This window comes from Melanotaenia boesemani, chromosome 17, assembly GCF_017639745.1.
Source record: "Melanotaenia boesemani isolate fMelBoe1 chromosome 17, fMelBoe1.pri, whole genome shotgun sequence".
Lineage (NCBI taxonomy): Eukaryota > Metazoa > Chordata > Actinopteri > Atheriniformes > Melanotaeniidae > Melanotaenia > Melanotaenia boesemani.
In genome coordinates, this window is record NC_055698.1 from 14672290 (window position 1) to 14692775 (window position 20486).

The following is a 20486-nucleotide window of genomic DNA, read 5'->3' on the forward strand; positions in this document are numbered from 1 at the left end:
CTTATGAAGCACTTTAACTTCTTTATTAAAGAATCAACAAAGCAACATATCTACAACATATCTGAGATATAAAAAAGTTTGAACTGTATAAAACTGTCCTGTTTTTGCGAGCACGGTTTTGATTTTTTGCTTCAGCAGTTTAAAAGTCACATGACCACACGTACAGAAGCCTCGTTATGTCAGGCGCCCATCAGTCACGTCTCCAACTACTTTTCTGGGATTTTGAACCAACTGGTCTTGCAGTGTCTTAATCCATCACATTAAATTTAATAATAGCACAGTAATTATCCCAGCTGCATCAGCAGCTTTTTCCTCATATTTATTTTACCCATTTAAAAACACTTATTTAGCTGGAAGAACTTACAGATGAGTTACTAATAAAAAGTTAAACCAACATCATGTTATTCGTATAAAATAGAATTAACAGACCCCTTTTATATTTTACATTAACAACAGATGGAAACTGTGACATGGAGTTAAGAATATTTCCTTTATTAAACACTTAGTCAAAGCTGAGACACAGAGATCCGTGACATCTGTGGAGTAAAGAAGAACTGTCAACGATTCCCTTCAGATGCACTACATGCACCCGGCCAACAGAGGGCGCTCTTTGGCCCAAATGCTTCAAAGCAGGGAGTCAAATTTACAGCAGACATGTCAAAGTGATTAAGTGCATCACAAAGCTTCGATTTTACCAGCTTTATTAGCAGTCATTATTGTCAGAACTCTTCAATTGGTTTAAGGAATTCACGTGAAATTCCACAAGAGTGTACACAGTAGTACTCATACTACTCATTAAGTTCTGCTAATCAAACAAGTTAACTAAAACACAACGTTTCGTCATCCTCAGGATTATTTTCTCCATTTTTGGCATTCTATAAGCAGCGCAGTGAATCGCTGCCTTTCACTGTTAAACATACATCGCTAATTGCAGCTGTTATCCTTTCCAGCTTATGAAGTAGACCAGAAGATTTATTGAGGTTTTTCGCTTCCTTCCTTCGTTCTTTCACCCATCATTTAGCTCATTTCCAAGTAAAATAATTCTATTTGTTATGAATAAACCAAGTAACCCAACTGATCTGCAACACATCCTGTATTCTAGCATAATGTTTTCCCTGGAGCATCCGTTTAGTTTAGTTTATTCACATACCTAACATATTGACATACAAAGTTGTCATCATATTAAACTGAAGGAGAGTTAAATAATTGTGTGGAGAAAAAAAACAAAAACAAAAACAAAACAATACACTACACTGAACATTAACAGACATTAGACAATCATGGACCCCATACATACCAACAGAAGCTTGTGACATCTAAGTGTATGACACAATAGTTATATATTGTAGTTAATTATATGTAGCTGCAACTAACTGTTCTTTTCTTCATCATTCAACCCTTTCCTCTGTTTGTGTATTACCCCAATCACTACGTTCATCAATCAATAAGACAGTTAGCAATATAATGGATATTTAATTTTCTATCGATTAGTTGTTCTATGGTTGCAGCTCAATCAGAACTAAACAGTTTAATTTTTAGCCTTTTTTTGAAGGTGGAGATGGACTTCACAACTTTTAAACTCATCAAGCTCATTCCAGATCTGCATGCAAGGGACAAGCTGGTACTTTTAAGTCTTCTTTTTTTTCCCAGTAATTAGATGTTTCTTTCTGGGATCATACTCGTGCTGAGGACTGCGAACTGAAGCAAGCTCATACAGTCTAGAGTTAGTTTTATGGATGATTTGGTGCATCAAACAGGTATTACAAAATAAATTTATTTCAGTTAATAGGAGGAGACCAAAGAAATGGAAAAAAAGGTTGTGTATCTGGACCATGACACAGCTCGAATAATCTTCCTTTGGAGGCTTTCTAATCTTTTTAGATAACTGGTAAGTTATCTGAAAGTGTAAGTGTTGCACCAAATAACATTACAGTAGTTAATGTGTGGCTCAAACAGAGTTTTGTATGGAGTGAGTAGTGCGGTTAAAAAAAGATAATGTCTTATCTTCAAAAAAAGATTAATTGTTCTATATGAAGTTTAAAATTTAAGAACTCCCCTATGAAGACCCAAGGAACTAAGTAGAGTTTACTTGTAATTCTTTATCTATTGTTTTAAGATGGATGCAATGTACATCTTTTTGGTAGAATTAAACACAATATAATTTCAATATCTTGCTGATATTAAGGGATAACCTATTACAGTTGAACCATATATCCATTTTCTGTAATTTAGTATTTCATATTTCCTGTAATTCAGATGCTTTGGAGTGTGAAAAAAACAAGTTAGTATCATCAACAAAAATAATCTTATGGAGATTTTATGAGGAATTAGCAAAGTCATTAGTATAAATAGTAATGGCACCAGAATTGATCCCTGAGGGACCCCATTTTTGACATCCTTGTTTTGAGATATTTGAATATTTATGCTCCCATTCTGCTGCCTACCATAAAGATAACTTTTGAACCAGCCATGCATCGTTCCTCTAATGCTATAATGATGCAACTTCCACAGTAGGATTTTAAAGTCAACTGTGTCAAAACTCTTCTGGAGGTCCAAAAAAAAAAAAAAAAAAAAAAAAAAAAAAAATGCAATCTCCCAATTCAACAGCATTGTTAATATTTTCAATGAAGTCTAGAACAGCCATACAGGCTGAGCTCTTTTTCCTGAAGACATACTGAGAACTAGACAGAATATGCTGTTTATTAAAAATATTCGCTTAGTCTATTATAGACCATTCTCTCCAGTACTTTGGATAGAGTTTATTATTGTCTCCTGATTTGTAAATTGGAATAACTAGCAATTTTAATCATTTTTGGCACAACACCATGGAAGAGTGATAATTGCTATCAGGATTTTTCTGAATATACCATTCATATTTTTGATAATTCAATAAAGTCGGGTAGTATCAATGGGTTTCATAAAAAAGAGTGCACATTTTGGCCTGAAAGGTAGTTACTATATGAATTTCCCTGGGGCTGGATGATTTTTATTGGCAAGTTCTGCAGAATCGTTATTAAAACAGTAAGCTGAGGTAAGTTGCAATTCTCTGTGTCTGGCAGCTTCTAACCCCTGTTAAAGTGGCTATAATATGATCATTTCAGACTCATTTATTTTAATATGTAAGTCCACAAGGGCAGGAATCAATCCAGCATTTTTAACAAAACCCTATTTATTTTATACCGATCCTCTCCATAGGCCCTCAGATCAGCTTTGCCTAGAAGCAAACAGGATGAGACCCTTACGCCCTGAGCCCCTGACTGGTCAACTGCCAGGAGTAATTGTTGGGAGTGCACACTGTTTTTGTCGTAGAAACACTGGCAAAACTCGTAAACAAACCAAAGTAATATAAATACTCAGTAAACAATGTCAACACAAACCAAACATCCGTACAATTAACTAGAACACTTAACAGGCAAATGTTTTCTGGCCATAACGGAGAACATGAAACTGACTACGGAAAGACTGAAGGTACAAAACACATTAAATTACTGCAAAAAAATAAAGAAAATTGAAGATGCAGCGCATTGTGATGCACTGCGATGCATTGTTGCATCGTATTGTTCACAAGATAATCGTAAAGGTAATCGAATCGGATCGTGAGACCTGTGAAGATGCACAGCCCTAGGTTTCAGGGGTTTATTGTCTTGACTGCATTAGTTCTAAGAAACCATCCACTAAATTTAAGTTGTGGTAAACACTTCATTGGAAATTTTGTTGCATGTGCTTCTCTAATTTTAAGCATCTGCGTGGTGATCGAAGCTACGTACACAGCCCTGCAGAAAAGATGAGAGCATGTAAGACACCTCTGGGTGCATTTACAGAGAACTCGCTGACAAAGAATACTTTCAGGATGTTGGTCTACTTTCCCAAACATGTGCCCTCTAAATTGGCAATCTTGCCATTTATATTTTCATTAACTTTACAAGCCAACTGTGTGTGATCAGTCAAAACAAGATCAGCACTTCTTTTCTATTTAAGAGATGGTATACCAGTTGTGTTAGCTTGTTTTAAAGTCTTGTAAAATATCTGCAAGTATCCAAATGGAGAAAATCAAAGGACGTGCATGTGTGTGTGTGTGTGTGTGTGTGTGTGTGTGTGTGTGTGTGTGTGTGTGTGTGTGTTGAAAGGAACAGTCAGTGATGCAGACACATACACACATCTGGTAGCCTACTGCTGCACCATGCTGAGATTGTTGCCTGGTCAGCATTAGTCACTCACATCAGACTGTTTTTCTTTGTGAAACCTGTTAAGAAAAGGCTGGACAAACCATGGGAAAATGTCTGCAAGGAACTTTTTTGCACCTGCATGAATCCCCTGTTAGTTTTAGCTTAAATATATTTAACCATTAGGGCATAGCAAAGAGTGAAAATATCTTTTCAGAATCAGAAAGAGAACAAAGTTATGGGGATTGTGGTCCATCAAAGATGACTAATGTATTCAAAATAAACTTTAACTCACCTTCTGACCACTGGTAATCTAGATTTACATCAGCAAAGATTCAACAAAAACAACTCTTCCCCGAAATCATACTGCCATTTACAGTAATACTGATGTAGATAGGAAAGATAATACTTCATCACTCTGCCAATCAACACAAATCTGGGTGTGTGCAAGGTGAAAAAAAAGCCCTCAGTGGGGTGCAGAGCGGAAGAAGTGCAGCTCAAACGTAACACAACCAGATACGAAGTGTATGTTGTCTTACAAGAAAACCTCATGTTCAAGATGGCTTTGTGATGAACAAATGAGATTCCAAATTGAGTAGAAGGTCACAGTTCTCCATTTGTTTTTTGTTTGATGTTACAAGGGGATATCTGCTCCAAGAAAAGTACTCCCACAAAGTGGTCTGATCTTACTTTTTCTGCTTAAATGAAAACAAGAAGGGTGAGGGTCAGGTAATGCCTGTCCCTTGCTACATCTCAAGGAATAAGATCAAAGAACAGAAAGAAAAAGAGGCTCAGTCAAGGAAATGAAGAGATGGAAGGAGATTTCTGTTTTCTGTTAATCAAGTTCCTAAAATCTCCCACATCCTCCCCTGCAGCCTAAGACCCAGCTATCCAAACCTCTGACTTCACCGCTTCAGTACTCCTGCGTGAGCAGCAAAACATCCAGATAAATGTTTGCTTTGCTAGATCAAAAATGCCTTTCTTTAATCAAAACAACTTCTTCCTCTCCAAACAATAGCTTTAATCACACAGAAATTAGGCTAATTCTTATTAAATGTTTGTCTTCACTTTGTTCTGCTTTTAAGACTTATATTAAGAACCGTTAGGGTGCTGACTTCCTATCATAGAATCTCATGCTGTGAGCTGAAGATACTTCGAGCTTAATTTAGTGCAAAATGTGACACATTGGTCTAACTTGAACTCTTGACCACTTCCTGTTGGTGTTGAATAGAGTGAAGATTTCTATTTTGCTCAGGGTGAACAACAATATGGCAGCTACAGACTGACAGACAAAAAATACATTTACAAATCATGAGATCTCAACAAAACTGAATATGGGTTTAACAAATGATTATACATTAAAGAATGCTTCTAGATGTTTTACCCAATCCTGCATATAACCTCTCCCAGAGAGTTTTGTCAACAGGATGAAGTGTTTGCTGCAGAAGCAGTACATGAGAACATGGCCTTTAATGTTGAACAAGGAGATGGAGCCAATACACACAACCCAATCTGAGACAGGGGAAACAAATAAAAATCAAAGATTCATGACAAATAAAAACTCCTAAAGGTCCACATCTTTGCCAAGGAATGGGGTCATCTGATGTGATCTGGTGGGAATCCATGTCTGCTCCCATTTCTTGAGATAGAATGTTGCAGAGATTAAGAAAAAAAAATGTTGAAAGAAAACACTGTGACATTTGCTACAAAATGGTAGCGTGCTACTTTGAGCTTTTGTGCATATGTCCCTTTCAGTGTGCCATAAAAAGACACATTTCAGAAATGTTACTGCTTTGGCAGATGTAAACACAGTCATAATAAAACTGTAAAAGCCAGTAAAGCAGTCTTTAAATCTGCATAAAGATTTGTTTCTTTCTTTCCATTCCTTCACCCTGCATTTGTCTCCTGAGAAGCATGAATGCAGCAACTGTGAACAAGCAAGTATCAAGAATGAGTCAGAAGCACCTGACAGTGAAATAACTTTCACTGGCTCGCTTTCTGACAAGACAGACAGGTCAGAGAGTGTTCATAATGGCTGTGTCGCTGATATATGATTAATAAAACTGAAAGTAACACAAAAGTAGGAAATAAAAATTTGAAGGACGTGGTTACTTGGCTTTTCCTTCTTTTTTATGGCAGAGATCTAACAGAGATAACATCAATGACGTGTGGAAACCTTTTTTTTAATGCTGACTTCTGTGGGGAGTATTTTTGTGTTGTTCTAGATATAACAAGAATATGTGAGTGTTTCAACTTTAGGAGAAGCAAAATCCCAACACAACACCTGCCACCAAGGTCATCTAATTTATTTCCATTATATAACAACTCACTGTCTTTCAGAATATCACTCACTAAAACATCGACATTTTTAAATGCAGAATTTATTTATTTAATTTTTTTTTTTTCCAGTTTTTTCAGATGTAATCTTTTTTTCTGGTAGATTACCTGATCCAACCCACAACTTATTAACTGAGCCTGGAAACAACAATCTAAAGTTCTTCTAAGAGAACGTAAAGAGTGCATTCACTGGAATGCAATATGAATACATATATAAATATATATCTTCTTTAAATGAATCTCCAGATGCTTCAGTATTGGGTACACCTAATCGACATCTACAGAACACATGGGTAAAACAGACAAAGGAAAAATTTAAACAGACTTCTGTTTTGTCACCAGTGACAAATATAAAACAATATATCTACATTTAACATATAATGTGACAGTGAACTTAGATTGCTTGCTCAAGATGTAATCTTGTTTTGCTTGTAATTTAAGTAGTTGCATCCTGTTAAATGTATTGTTACAACTTCAACGGAAGGTTGCACCACTTGATGTAAAACAGTTCTCTGAGAAAGCACATAGCCACTAAAAGGACTGAGCTCACATGCACTCTGACACGCAGCACTTGAGGCTTTGCTGCTTTTGGAAAAAGCCCAGAAATAACAAAAGCTCTGACATGATGGATTGCACCTTTTGGCTGCTGAGTTCCTCGCAGAAAGCTGCAGTAATAACTACTTGACAGGTTTATCAGAGTAATGCCACCTGAAAATATAACATTTGAGACTGTCAATTCACAAAGTACCAAATTCTGTTCATTGAACCTGCTGAATGTGGACTCCATGGACACAGCTGAGACACAACTACTGATTGGTCTGTTAGTGAGACTATCAGCCAAAAGGTATGTAGCTTATGATGCAATAATTTACCCTGGAAGAGCTGGGCATGACACCACACCAGAACTGACTGTTCTAGTTAACAAGTCTGAAACTGGCCTGTGCTTTCCTGGGCAAGTCTTTCTGAGATAATGTTTGGACAAAGCATAAAAAAAATAGAGCACTTAAGGAATGCAATGCATCCATTGTAAAGTGAAGCCTTTTGACAAAAGAAAAAAAGGTGAAAAAGGTCTCCATGGTGATTAACACAGCAACTTTAGTGTTACTCAGAAAAACTGTTTGAGGTGAACGCTTTGGGTCTTTCACATCTCAACCAGCACAATAGAGTGATTAAAAGGGAAAGAATGGAGGGTTTTAAAATAGCTGGCAAGGAGGCCTGAAGTAACTGCCACTGGAAAACCTTGGAAAAAGATTAATTGTGGTAAAGCAAAAAAAAAAAAAAAAAAAAAAAGAAGAATCCCAACAAATAATTCCAGAAAATGTCTTCTATGAAAGAGCAAAAACAAAAATCCACAAGGTGACTAAAAAGGCATATTTGTGTCCTTTTTAGCAAAGCTACTGTAATCAAATATTAAATGAAAAGTGCAAATCATTGTGTGGAAGCCTTTGTTTTAATCTTTTTTGCAGTTATTCAGTAACTTTTGACATGATATTAAAATATGCATGGTATGTGTGCAGAATAGAAAAATTGATCAGTTTGCATTGATTTTTCAAGATATAAGTCATGTCCTTACAGTTTCTTGGAAATGAATAATTCTATGCATTCAGTCTGTGTAATGCCATATACCGATGCATGTGTGTTGTTGCTTTCCAGGAAGAAAGGCAGACAGTATTTAATGTCAGAAACTCCTGCATCTTTTGTGCTGTAGCTTTCATTACCCCCCGCCCATCCCATCCAAGCTGCGCAGCCATTTCTTTGACTCTTTGTCAGTACCTTTAAGATTCCTTATTTTATTGTATTTTTTAAATATTTCAAGAGTGATAACATGCCACTGATGTTTTAACAGTGTTGATTGTGTTCTGACACTGAACTTTTAAATCTTGCTAATAATTACTTCCATCTGGATGTACTTCGTTTGTTTGTCTTGGTAACTGTAGTGGCAGGGCATGTTTTATGCACTTAAGGAGCGAGATGTGCTGGAGCGATGCAAAGAGCTGTGCCTGTTGGTGAGGTTGATTTCCACAGCTGTGGTGTGTCTCGTTCCGATTATCTTCGATAGGACCCTAAGACCCAAACCTCTTCACATATAAGGGAGTCCCCTGTTGATCCTTGTACCCTGTAATGCGTGTATATTATTCATTTCCCTGTTGTAAAATAAGAAATGTAAGCTAAATTTTCTCAAAAAGCTGCCTCTTTGTGTGTGTGGAAAGGAACACAAGTAACTGTATATTTGCTACACTAATAATACAGCTAAGTGGAAATTAGGTATATTAAAATAGCAGCTTTAGGTACAGCCCTTATGATAAGCTCCTTTCTTTCCCTATCAGGTTGTGCTCTGGCATTGAAAACCATCCACAGAAAGAAGCTGGGCAGCTTCCACCTAAAAGGACAGACAGTTGGAGCCAAACAGACAAAAAGCAGACCAGAGAAGATTTGCAGCTTACATTAGCAGTAGCTGACGTGGAGCTACGTGTGCATCCCAAAGACACACACACACACACCAAAGCCCACACAGCTGGCGGCACTCAACATGCTTGTGTGGCGGCCAGCTAGTGAACCTCAAAATCTGAGCTGGAAAAGTGAGAAAAGGGAGCAATGTTTCCTTCTAACAATAGGAAGTAAACTGTCTGAAATGTACACAGAATGATAAATATACTGAAGGCTGTGAACAGACTAATATACACAAGCACAAACACTCATGCACACATGCAAATATCAACATCCACTGAGGTCACCCACAAGAGATCAAGACCTCTTGTCCTCTGGTACAGCAATTAGAAAGGGAGAATTGTCTTTACACATCTTTGTGAGTTTTTGCAGATTGAAATTTAATTTTAGTGAGAACCTGATGGCTTTTTATATCTACTTACTGCTCTGATAACAGCTGTTGCTGATATGGTCAGCTGGAGGAAAGATCATAAATAAAGCTGTTAAATCATATGATGCACCGCTGTGTTTATTGGACATGGGTGTATTTTAGATCTGTGGTACTCCTATTGAGTCCAGTGTTTCCATAAGAGTTTTGTATTTCATCTGCAAATTAATTACAGGCTAGTGCCTACCACAGAATGAGAAGTAATGGAAAAACTCATTAAGATGGGTCCTGACAGCCAAATGTTTCAAATCCTGGTAGTGGTGAGTAGGTACATGGAAAACTCATTTTGAAAGCAGTCATCAGTCAAGTCCAAAGTGAAGTCATCGTTAACTAAATCATGCTGATGCCAGTCCCCCAAAAAATTTCCGCCAGCAGTGTGGAGGTAGAATATTGTTACAAATATGTTTAGTGTGTTACTGTCCAGGTCTGAAAGGGGCTACTGGTCAGAACCAGGGAAAAAAACTTTCTTCCATTTCTGCATTCTTCATTTCCCAGACCGCCGTATTACATAATGTACTGGGCTGCAGTCTAAACATACACAATGATGTGACATTTTTGACAATCCTGAGAGGTAAGGGAAAATATCTGTAGTCTTAAGTGTGGAAAATTAACATATGTTTTATAACTTGACTGAGATGACATGTAAAACTATACCCTCTATCAAACTAGCTTACATTAAAACAGATGTGTCTAATTGAACATACAAATATTAAACTAGCGTTTAAAAGAAAACTCTCAAACTATCTGCTTGACAACTATCACAAACTTTTGATCAAATGTTTTGTATGTATAGGGTAAAATTACATTAAAAATATGGGGTACTTTGGTTAATAGCAGCACTGTGACATCTAGTGGGCAGTGCAAAAAAGAAAAAGTGGCATTATATATATATATATATATATAAAGTTGGGAAATTGAGTAAAATATAAATATAAACAGAATGTAATGACTTGCAAAAGTTCATGTACTCATATTTTATTCCCAATAAAGCATCAACAACATATCAGATGTTGAATCATATATACCACTTTGTAGCATTATTATTATTATTATTATTGTTGTTGTTGTTGTTGTTGTTGTTAGTAATAACAATAATAATAATAGTAATAGTAATAAAGGAAATTTTAAGATGACCCAGACAAGTCAACTCCAAAGACAGAAAGCAATTAATAATTGTGGTCCGCCTTAAAAACATTCGTTTTACCTGTTCAATCAGGGGATGCATGGCCTTCTGCATGTCCGATGTTTAGTTGCCGAGATCACTCCTGATCCTCAACGCTTGTATTTATGATTTATGGCTTCTCGTTTAGGTCTGAGCATTTTCTGTAATGTAAAATTGTGCTAAACCCAACAACCCAAAATATTCTCCGGAACTTCTTTTAGAGACCTTCGGATACGTTCAAAAGACGGACCGCCAGTGTTACCTTATTTGCTGACCGTGTAGAAAAGTGCCCAGCTAATGCACTTCGTTACTGCCTTTAAATTTTTTTGTTGGTCTGTGCTTTGAATTCTTTTAATGGACTGCGTGGAGCAGAAAAATACACAAGCAAAGGCGCCTTCGGTAATCGATCGATATTATACTCGATGGTACAGAGCAGGTAAATAAAGTCATTTTGAAAATTTTGTTTGAGCTGTACAGAGGCTAAGCTAAGTACGCTATCGTTTTGGAAGAGAACACACGATATTACAGCAAACTCCAAACATAAAAACTACTAATTGTTGTTGTTGTTATTCTTATTATAATTACTGTTGTTGTACTTTTCTTCAGACATGAAAGGGAAACCGTGTGAAGACCACTGCATCTTGCAGCATTCAAACAGGTAATATTAGTAAAACATTACCTGGTTATATTAAAGGAAAAAGAATGACAGTTAAGTTTATTTTAATATTGATATAATAAATATTACCATACTAAAATGCACTTTCCTATACGCAGAAGCTCATGATTTGAAGTACTAATGGGTTGCAAGTTATATTACAAGTACTTGTCATCAGTCAAATTTCCTCCCTGAAGACTTTTTTTTTTTGTTTATTTGTGCATTTGCAGCTATGTGATGTTGTTTTGTTTTGCATAAAAATTACTGCTTAGTAGTCATATAAATTTTAATGTTCAGCGTAAATCACCTAGGCCACCCTAATAATCATTCAGGTTGAGGTGGTTTGTTGTAGTAAATTGTGCTGAGTAATACACTCAGTTATTTACTGATCAACTGGATAAGTATCAATTAATGAGTTCACTTGACATATTTAGTTTCTTTTTTTTCCCCCTGAATTAAAAAGAAAAAAATACACCCATACATTTTCTCTTTTCAGAATATGCGTCATAACTTTAGCAGAGACCCACCCAATCCTTCAGAATGGACACACAGTTAAAAGTATCAACTACCAGATCAGTAATGGCTGCAGTCGGTTAAATAATAAAGTGTCTGGGAAGTCCAAACGGGTAATGTAATGCAGCTTTGGAGGAGTTTTGTTTTTGTGCATAGATTTATTCAAGTATTGTGTATATTTGTCAGTTGTCCTAAAGGTATTTTACTTCCTATTGTCCCAACAACAGGGGGGGCAGTTCCTTACTGAATTTGCACCATTGTGCAGAATAACATGTTCAGATGACAATGAGTACACAATCTACAGGTAAGTCTTATTTTTCTTTATTTAACATATATTTATCTTCCACATGATAGCATGCCATGCTCACTCATACAATTTATTTTCTTAGCTGCATCCGGGGTCGTCTTCTGGAGGTCAATGAGAATATTTTAGAGACACCAAATCTCTTGCTGGAAAAGGTATGTTTTGTATTTATATCAGAATGTCAACATGAATTTGATCATATTTACTCCTATGATTAATATTTAAGCATAATTATGATAATCAGTCTTTTGTTTATATATATATATATATATATATATATATTAGATTTAGATTAGATCTTAGTGTGTGAGATTAGATTCCTTTATATAAACATTCCACATCAAGCAACTCAGTCTCAGTCTAAGCTAAATTTGATTTGGTGAGAACAAATACTTCAAATGGTTCACTTATGATCTGTCTGTCAACTCTGAACAGCCATCTACTGAAGGGTACATTGCTGTCATCCTGCCAAAGTTTGAAGAGAGCAAGAGCATAACATCAAATCTGCTAAGCAGAGAAGAGTTCGAGAGCCTCATCTCCAAGCGTGGCCAATCACAGACTTCATGACTAATGCTGCATTCATGCCCAAACTGTTGTAGGAAAACTTTTGCTCTCACCAGACTGACTAAAGATGGGGAATATTATCCTGAAAATCAGTCCCTAAAGACTTTTGTTAACAATATAAGCACTGTGCCTTTAGGTTATACATTTGTCTTTTTTTTCAGTGTATATACAGTATATAGATGTGTATAGGGTATAAACAAAATACAGTTCTGATTTTCAACTTGACAGTGCTTGAAATTATGTTGAATTTATTTTTGTACAACATAAAGAAAAACCCAACAGTGATTTAAGAAAAATAGTTTTATTTTTTGACTCACTTTTATTAACCTTTCAGTTGTCAAAATAGGAGGTGGTCCAAAACTAGATTTGATTTCTTCACATCTATAGTGCCACTACAATACCCAGCATTCTTAGCTGCTCTCATACATACATAAATTTCCTAAAGCTCAGTGTATGTTATACATCTCAGTACTGATATCACACTCTTGCCTAGTACCAAAGTCATTATCTTAGGATACATATACTGTTTCTTTAAGTACCATAATCTCATACCATATAACATATATTGGCCTGTTTGGCAGTTGTATGATGACAATCTTCATATCATCTAGTGTTGGAAGATTCCATTTGACACAGGTGCCAGTTCAGTGTTAACTTTCATTATAACCAGTGATTATATAATATACAGAATGATGTAAAGTACTTTCCTGACTTCCCAAAAACCTCAAAGATGAGCTTTGTTGACTTTTTTTTCTCCCAATCAAGCTTAAATAGAAATCTCTCCAGGGATAAACATTAGAAGACAAGTAGTTTATAATAGTAAGGAGCTGAAAATTTGTCTTCTAGTCATATTTGGCATTCATTTTTTTTCTTTACTTTTTTGTATTTCATACTAACATGGCACATGGGGAATGTTCTATAGTAAATAATGTGGCAGGTAGACAGTTATGTCAATATAGTCAGCTATTAAAATACTGATGTCCAAGTGAGGTGGCTAACATGGCTAACATTACATAAACATGTTAAATTTACAAGCCTGTGATTCTACAAACACAAGAGCAAGGTGATCATGCATGGTGTTTCTTTTCTTCTATATGTAACTTGTGCAACACATTTACTGTACAACGCAGAACAGATGGGCACAGAGGCACATGGTGAAGACAGGTGTATGGCTGAGCTGAGCATCAAGTGGATTTCTCTCCTGATTTCTGATCATTTTATCAATTCAGTCACCAGAGAAGTGATAAAAGTGACTCCAAAATCAAGTTTGTGCCAGACCCGACTTTCACTTAACTCGCTGTCATAGTGTTATAGCTGATTGTCTCCATCTTGTGGGCTGGGGTGGAACTGGTGTTTCAGGTCACAAGCGTTAACTACCCCACTGGGCATAAAGAGCTTCGATCTGGATCATCAACCAGATGATGAATAAGAACTTGCTGACCCAAAGGCAACCATCTTCACCCCATGGCTCCAGCCCACTGTGTGGTGGGCACGTGGGGATGAGGGGAGTATTTCCTGGATTACATGTGCTCCACAGAGGTGAAGTTGGCTATGTGCTGCTCCAACAAGAATAATGGAAAAAAAACGAGGAGACAACCTCCTGGACTATTTGCTCTCAAGGAGGTTGAGACCAACCATATGCTGCTCCAAGGAACTGACATCAAAGCCATTGCTGTTTTTGGTATTGAGAACCCCCTCCTCTTTAAGAGGCGTGGATGCATCCTGCTTTTCTCTCCAATCCTGAGGGGAGCTAAGGCTGGTCCTCTCTGACTTGTACTGTAGATGCACAAGACAAATAAGACACTGATGAGGAAGATAAAATGTATAAACAAGTAACTGTAGCTCAATAGCATCTTGTTTTTTATTTTCTCTTATGGACACTACAAGCTGTTCTTTTAGCATATTTTAAAAACATTGTGGAGCTCTTTAATAAACATAAACATTTAGTTGATGGAGACCAAAAGGGAAGGAAAAAGAATATGAATATTCTTCCTAGATGTTAGAAATTATAGTCATCTGAAAAATGCACCTTTTTTTATCTGCCTAGCTGTGGTGAAATATCTGGAGCCTCATTTATAACATGTTAAGATATACATTTGAACCTGGCCTTACGAGAAGCTTTGACAGTGTTTATGTTTAATCCATAAAAGATACAAAGCATAAAATCTTAGCTGTAGCAGGTACCCAGAATCTAATTTGTGACTCTGCCTCAAACTAACCAAACTGGCTGCACCAATTCTTGGGCGATAGTGGCTGATGTGGATCTGCATGCACAAAAAAAAATGTCTGTGGACGTCACCTTTCTGTTGAGCTTGTTACAAACTGGGAGGAGGGAGAGGACCACATTCATGGCGTTTTTGCTTATCTGGATGGAGGACTCCACCTGCAGACAAAGAATTACGCATCACTATTTTACATAGAACCTCACAGGTTGATGCACCAAGCAAGCACCTACAGTGCATATGGACGTTTTTTGTGATCATTTCAAATTTTTCTCATATTAAACAATGACAAAGGAAAAACAAGGTAAGGACTTGCAAAGCTCAGAGAAAAAGCAAAAAAAAAAACACAATGATTTATAGGCCTTGGCATGTGTAATGTTTATTTATTTATATTTTTAGGAAGAGTTGCCAAGATAAAACTTTCTAGACACACATTGGAATAGAAATTAATTTTGCATCTAATTTCGAATTTTACTGGCCTGTTTTGCAGGTGATAAATGAAGCAGATTCGTTTGGTTATGTGTCCTGAACACTACTCCATGACATATCATACATCCATTGGCTGTGTGCTTACTTCAGTGTGTGGTGTCATTGACACGCAACTGGCTGCTGGAACAAATTTTAGTTTAATGGGGAATGAAGTTTAAACAAAGTCAGTAGAACAAAAAAAAAATTGGGTAAAGATTGAGGCTGATTACAAGACAGGAAATGCAGTGTTGACGATGATAAATGATGACGTGAACACTATGATGGATAGAAAGAGGAGCTCATTAATCAGCAGAGGACACACTTTGCCTCATCTCATCCTTTTGATTCAAACCATTGTCTTTAATAAAGGGTGACCTCAGGCAACTCATCCCTGCCCCAGATGCTTATTAATTCCCAATAGAGATTCATTAATCTAGCATCCTATGTTGGATGTTACTGTTACTCACAGAGCATTCAAGAATTATGCTGTTGCCAGTAATGGCCTTGAGTTAGTCATACTTACTGTGTGTTCAGTGTGTTCACTGAGACCTCACTGTTGTTGATTCTTTATTTGTTGTCCGTTGCAGCCAATTAACCCAAGAAAAGGACACACTGTACATCTATTTTTCCTTTGTGATATAACCAACTAAAGTCTACTAATCAAACAGACATTGGGTAAAAATTGATCTTTCTCTTTAAATTTACAACATAAGCACACACACACACACAAAAAAAACAGGTGTAGTATGAGTACCTTCTGGAAGGTGGCAGTCTTGCCCTGTACGGGCATTTTGGCCCCCATCTGCAGCTGTTGGCACAATGCCACCAGTTTCTCCATTTCTGTCATCACCACAGACTTTTCCTCATCAACCAGCTGGAACAACAGCAATGACAAAGAGAAACAAAGATGGATGAGTTACAGAACAGCAGAGATTTTTGACAAGAAGACAGAGTTGGACTAGATTTAAAGTGCTTTTGACAAATTAAACATAACAGAAGGATCAAATAAATGCAATAAAATGGGGTTGATTCATATAATCCATGAACAACAGCCATGAGCTGACATATAAATCTGTTAAGCAGCTGAGTTAATCCCTAAATCTCAGTCCAAGGATCCATCTTTCCACCTCAGTTACATGCCAACAATGACCTATAATCACATGCCATTTTATTTAGAGGATCACTAGTGATCTCTGTCAAACGTACACACTACTTTTGAATTTTCAGTGAGGTAACAACAGATGTGCTGTATACATGTCTGCAGCCAAAAAACTGTGATGAAACAGAGGGACTCCATTAGCACCAGTTTGTTTGATGTAATTAATCAGAAAGCACAAGGCATGTTGAAGAGCTGGGCCTCCTGATTATAAATTAGATCTGGGCAGCAGAAGTCATACGCACACACACACACACACAATTTTACCCCTACACATGTGCATGTACACAAACATACACACCCACGGACACAGCAGTGACAAATGACAGTCGTTAAGGCTGTCAAAAAGAGCCATTTAATTAAACTTGGAGGACCTGGACCTGTGGAAAAAGTTGGAGAGGAAGAGGAAGGAAGGAAGGAAGGCACCGAGGCTATGTTTTGTTTGTTGAATCTCAGCTCTTGAGAAGACAAGAGGTGTGTGACAGCCTTAATTTCCTGCTCTTGCTGTTTGATTTATAAGGCGGACCTAATGGCATGGCATGCCAGAATGGGAGATAAGGGTGTGTGAAGGAGAGAGTGAGAGGCGTAGCATGAGTTTGGGAACAGGTGCCAGAGTGTATTTGTGTGAGCAAAGAGAATTACTTTCTATTTAATGTTTTCCATATATATGTATACGGCATTTCTACAGTCAATCAGACTGAGAAATTACTGTATCAAGTATCATCTATACAGCATTTATGAGTTAATACACTTTCCCATTAAGTCATTATGGTGTCATTAACTTGATTCACTTCTGATCAGTGTGCTGGTGCCCCCCCCCCCAAAAAAAAAAAACTAACTCAGGAACCCTAATAGTTGTGTATAAAAACTCGGTACAAGCCTGTCTGTGTAAAACCACAATGTTGATTGGGGTCTTTGTCAAATTCTGCTTTAAAGGATGACCAGACATTCAGACTGACATATTTTCAGGGTTGGCTTCCAGAATTGAAGCAGAAGAAATGAGATATTTAACGACCAGAAAAGCCCATTTCTTTCCAGATGTCAATGTCCACGGCCCCTAAGTTTGAGAGATTGCAGAGATCCCTATCTACAAAACCAGCCTTCAGTTTTGATATTTACTTCTGCCCTCAGTCCTATGAAAAGTAGTGAGAGTAACAGTGAGTAGTTAGATATATTTTGAGCTCTTAATCAACAAAAATGTTTTTTTTTTTTGTTTGCTCAAGAGACACTGATTCATTGCAGTTATATTTACCTGAGAGGAAAAAGTGTGGAGAGATGAGCACAGTTGGAGCCCCTCCTCAGATAGAACCTAAAAGCCAAAAACAAGAGCAAAATTTTATATACATATATTTGTGTACTAACTTACTGATATGCCAGCCTGGTGCATTTTTACTGCATTCATCTACAACTTCAATAAAATGGAGGGAAAAAGAAAACATTTGGAGGAGAGCAGGAGAGATTAGGGGATGTTCATACCTCAGCCTGATGAAAAAGATCCAGTGTTGTCTTCAACAGCCCCTCCCCTCTGGGGAATCAATAAGAAAAATGATAAAGAGGAAAACATGGCTTAGAAAGATGGACAGGGACAAACTACCATCCACGGCAATCAACAAAAAAGATCTCCCTGTCAGAACAGCTCATGGTCATGTCAGTTTTGTCCGGTCCTCAAAAATATGCCTTGCTAACATTGATAGGTTTGGGTGGGTGGGGGGGCCTGAGAATCTCATTAACACTAAGCTTCTAAAAAGATTCATGTGGATGCTTAAGAGGCTTACAGTGCTGTGCTTTGAAATGAATGCAACAGTTCAGCAAGCTAAAGATATCAAATTGCAGCGTGTGGTGCCAGCATGCTACCTGGTGAACAGGTACATGTTGTAGGCCATGCTGGCGAGGCTCTGGCTCTGCCGGACAATCTCGTTTTCCTGCTCCTCCCATTTTTCCACCTCCGTGTCCACATCTGATGACAGCAGGCGGAGCTCCAGACCCAGCTTGGCCATGCTTGTCTGCTCCTGCGTCCACAATCACGCACAAAACAATTCTCAGTGATGAAGGCTGAAGCACAATGGATATTATTGCAGAAATGCAAATAAGAAAACTGGGTTCTTTTCATTTGTCTACACCCTTCAAAGGCCTTTGCTCGGCATAGTCCTGCTTCCTGTGGTGGTAAAGCACGGGAAAAAAAGTGCAGCCAAGCAAAAATCATAGCATATTACCACTCAAACATCATCAATCCTCCAAAAGAGTGACACAAAGTTTCCTGTAGATGAATACGCTGCTGCCAGAATTCGCAACAAGATGTGATGTGATTAATTGTGCTGAAAGCCAGAACAGCTCATGGTGCACAATACCTCTGCATCCAGCTTGACAGCTTTGGCAGTTTTAAGGTTAGCTGAGTGTTTCTGCGGGGGAAAGAGAGTATTATTAATGAGAATACCACAGTGCAAACCATTTTATCAGTGGAACATTTATGAGGATGGATTGTGTGTTACGCACCCCAGGTCTTGGAAGTGACAAATAGGGTTTTTTGTCACCTAGGAGGAGAGAGTTTTAGTGATTATATGAATATTGAATCACATAAGAAAAAGATTAAATCACAATGCACTATGTTTAAATGGCAACTTAACATGTAAATGACTGTGTCATTGATATTTTACAAAGAACTTTAGAGGCAGTTATGCTTATTCTTTAATCACTGAGAGGAAATTGTTTTGCTTTTATCACTGCACACTTTTATCTCATCTTCATGTGGCACGCTTCACTTCACTCAACTACAGGGATAATAAACTCTGTTGTCATGTTGATGAGGAAAGATTAAAAGTAATAAAGAAGGAACTACTGAATGATCCCTCTCCAGAGTTCATAAAACCTTTTAAACTGAGTTTTTGGGCTTTGTGAGGAATGCAGCAGTTTAAAGGATTAATTGTATTAATCAGGGAACACTGCAAAATATTTACTAAGTTTAATGTCAAAGTCACTCTCAATCTCATCTTAAAAACAGATCAAATTAATCACATTTTTAAAAGGTGTTAAAGTGCAGGGCTGAACACATTTACTCTCCATTATTCAACACCGACAGTACGTGTCCATGGGAAAAAGGAAACTAAGCGTCAACGTACAGATTTAAGTTTCTATGCATGTTCTTTCTCACATCTTTTAGTGAGGATACAAATGACTGAATTTTAAAGCGCGGCTGTCCCTGACTTGGACTCTTGAGGTTACTGCGACAATGAATGAATAGAGAAAAGTAGTGCAGAGGAGGAATGAATGCATGCGTGTTCAATGGCACTGATGTTAGTCTCTGCAAAGAAACTTCTGATGGTCAGTGATAATTAATTTTTAAAAGACATGTTCACGCTGCTTGCCTTGCTTCAACTCTGACTCTCATTTATGCCGCTGAATTGTTCAAGGACAGTGTATTTCATCAAGGCTTTATTAAAGACTTTCATTCTTCCAGGCTAAAACACAATCATTCTGGGAACTCATCAGCTACAGTCTGATAACTTAGCCTCAGTTGGCGACAGCCAGTGGGTTGGAGTCACTTGTGCAGCCAGCAGATATACAAGACGAACGTTAATTAAAAGCTAAATTGTTATCAGTCGAGAGATGAGGGGTTAGGGGTCATCTTCCGGTCAATGTATCATCACATCTCTTCTGTTCAGATTGTTGAACTGAATGCACGCCAAGAGAGATAAAACATGACTGCTTCAAATGATTTGGACTTAAAACAAAAAAGCTTCAAGTTCCAAAATCTACACAAATATTTATTTATTATAACACCATCATAGACCTCATATCTGCCTGTGTTCATATATGTAACAAAGTGAACTTGCACAAACCTCGCCTGCCTTCAAAGACATCATTAATCTCCCTCAGCAGCAGAGCCATGTCACAAAGCTGCGACTCCCAGGCCTCACAGAACACTTCCAGGTTCTCCTTGGCAATCTTACTGGATGGGTGGAGGGCAAGTGTCTGGGCAGCTGAGATGATCTGAGCAATGGCGTGAAGAATGGTTACAATAAAAAAGAAGAAAAATTTGATTAGTCTCTTAGCATAGTGAAAAAATATAG

The 20486-nt window shown here is 37.4% G+C and overlaps 2 protein-coding genes across 2 annotated transcripts in view; one reads left to right on the forward strand and one right to left on the reverse strand.

Moving 5' to 3' along the window:
• Positions 1–10599: 10599 nt before the first annotated feature.
• On the forward strand, positions 10600–12858 carry abitram (actin binding transcription modulator). Its single transcript, XM_042012426.1, has 6 exons — positions 10600–10973; positions 11144–11195; positions 11689–11818; positions 11933–12009; positions 12095–12164; positions 12445–12858. The coding sequence occupies exons 1-6, from the start codon at positions 10892–10894 to the stop codon at positions 12574–12576; spliced, it is 543 nt and encodes a 180-aa protein (XP_041868360.1). The 5' UTR covers positions 10600–10891; the 3' UTR covers positions 12577–12858.
• The window catches only part of ctnnal1 (catenin (cadherin-associated protein), alpha-like 1), a 51348-nt gene continuing 43720 nt past the window's right edge, over positions 12859–20486 (reverse strand). The window contains exons 11-19 of the mRNA XM_042012425.1: positions 20256–20406; positions 18913–18950; positions 18768–18818; positions 18274–18428; positions 17896–17944; positions 17672–17728; positions 16018–16137; positions 14873–14956; positions 12859–14349 (exon numbers count right to left, since the gene is read on the reverse strand). Coding sequence (XP_041868359.1) covers positions 14179–14349; positions 14873–14956; positions 16018–16137; positions 17672–17728; positions 17896–17944; positions 18274–18428; positions 18768–18818; positions 18913–18950; positions 20256–20406 — 876 coding nt within the window. The 3' untranslated portion in view covers positions 12859–14178. The remainder of the gene's footprint in view (positions 14350–14872; positions 14957–16017; positions 16138–17671; positions 17729–17895; positions 17945–18273; positions 18429–18767; positions 18819–18912; positions 18951–20255; positions 20407–20486) is intronic.

Bases quoted from the DNA above. Each gene is read 5' to 3' on its own strand.
- abitram (XM_042012426.1), top strand. From the start codon at position 10,892: ATGGACTGCGTGGAGCAGAAAAATACACAAGCAAAGGCGCCTTCGGTA. The intron at 10,974-11,143 runs GTAAATAAAGTC...ACTTTTCTTCAG, and splicing joins TACTCGATGGTACAGAGCAG to ACATGAAAGGGAAACCGTGT. The intron at 12,165-12,444 runs GTATGTTTTGTA...AACTCTGAACAG, and splicing joins CAAATCTCTTGCTGGAAAAG to CCATCTACTGAAGGGTACAT.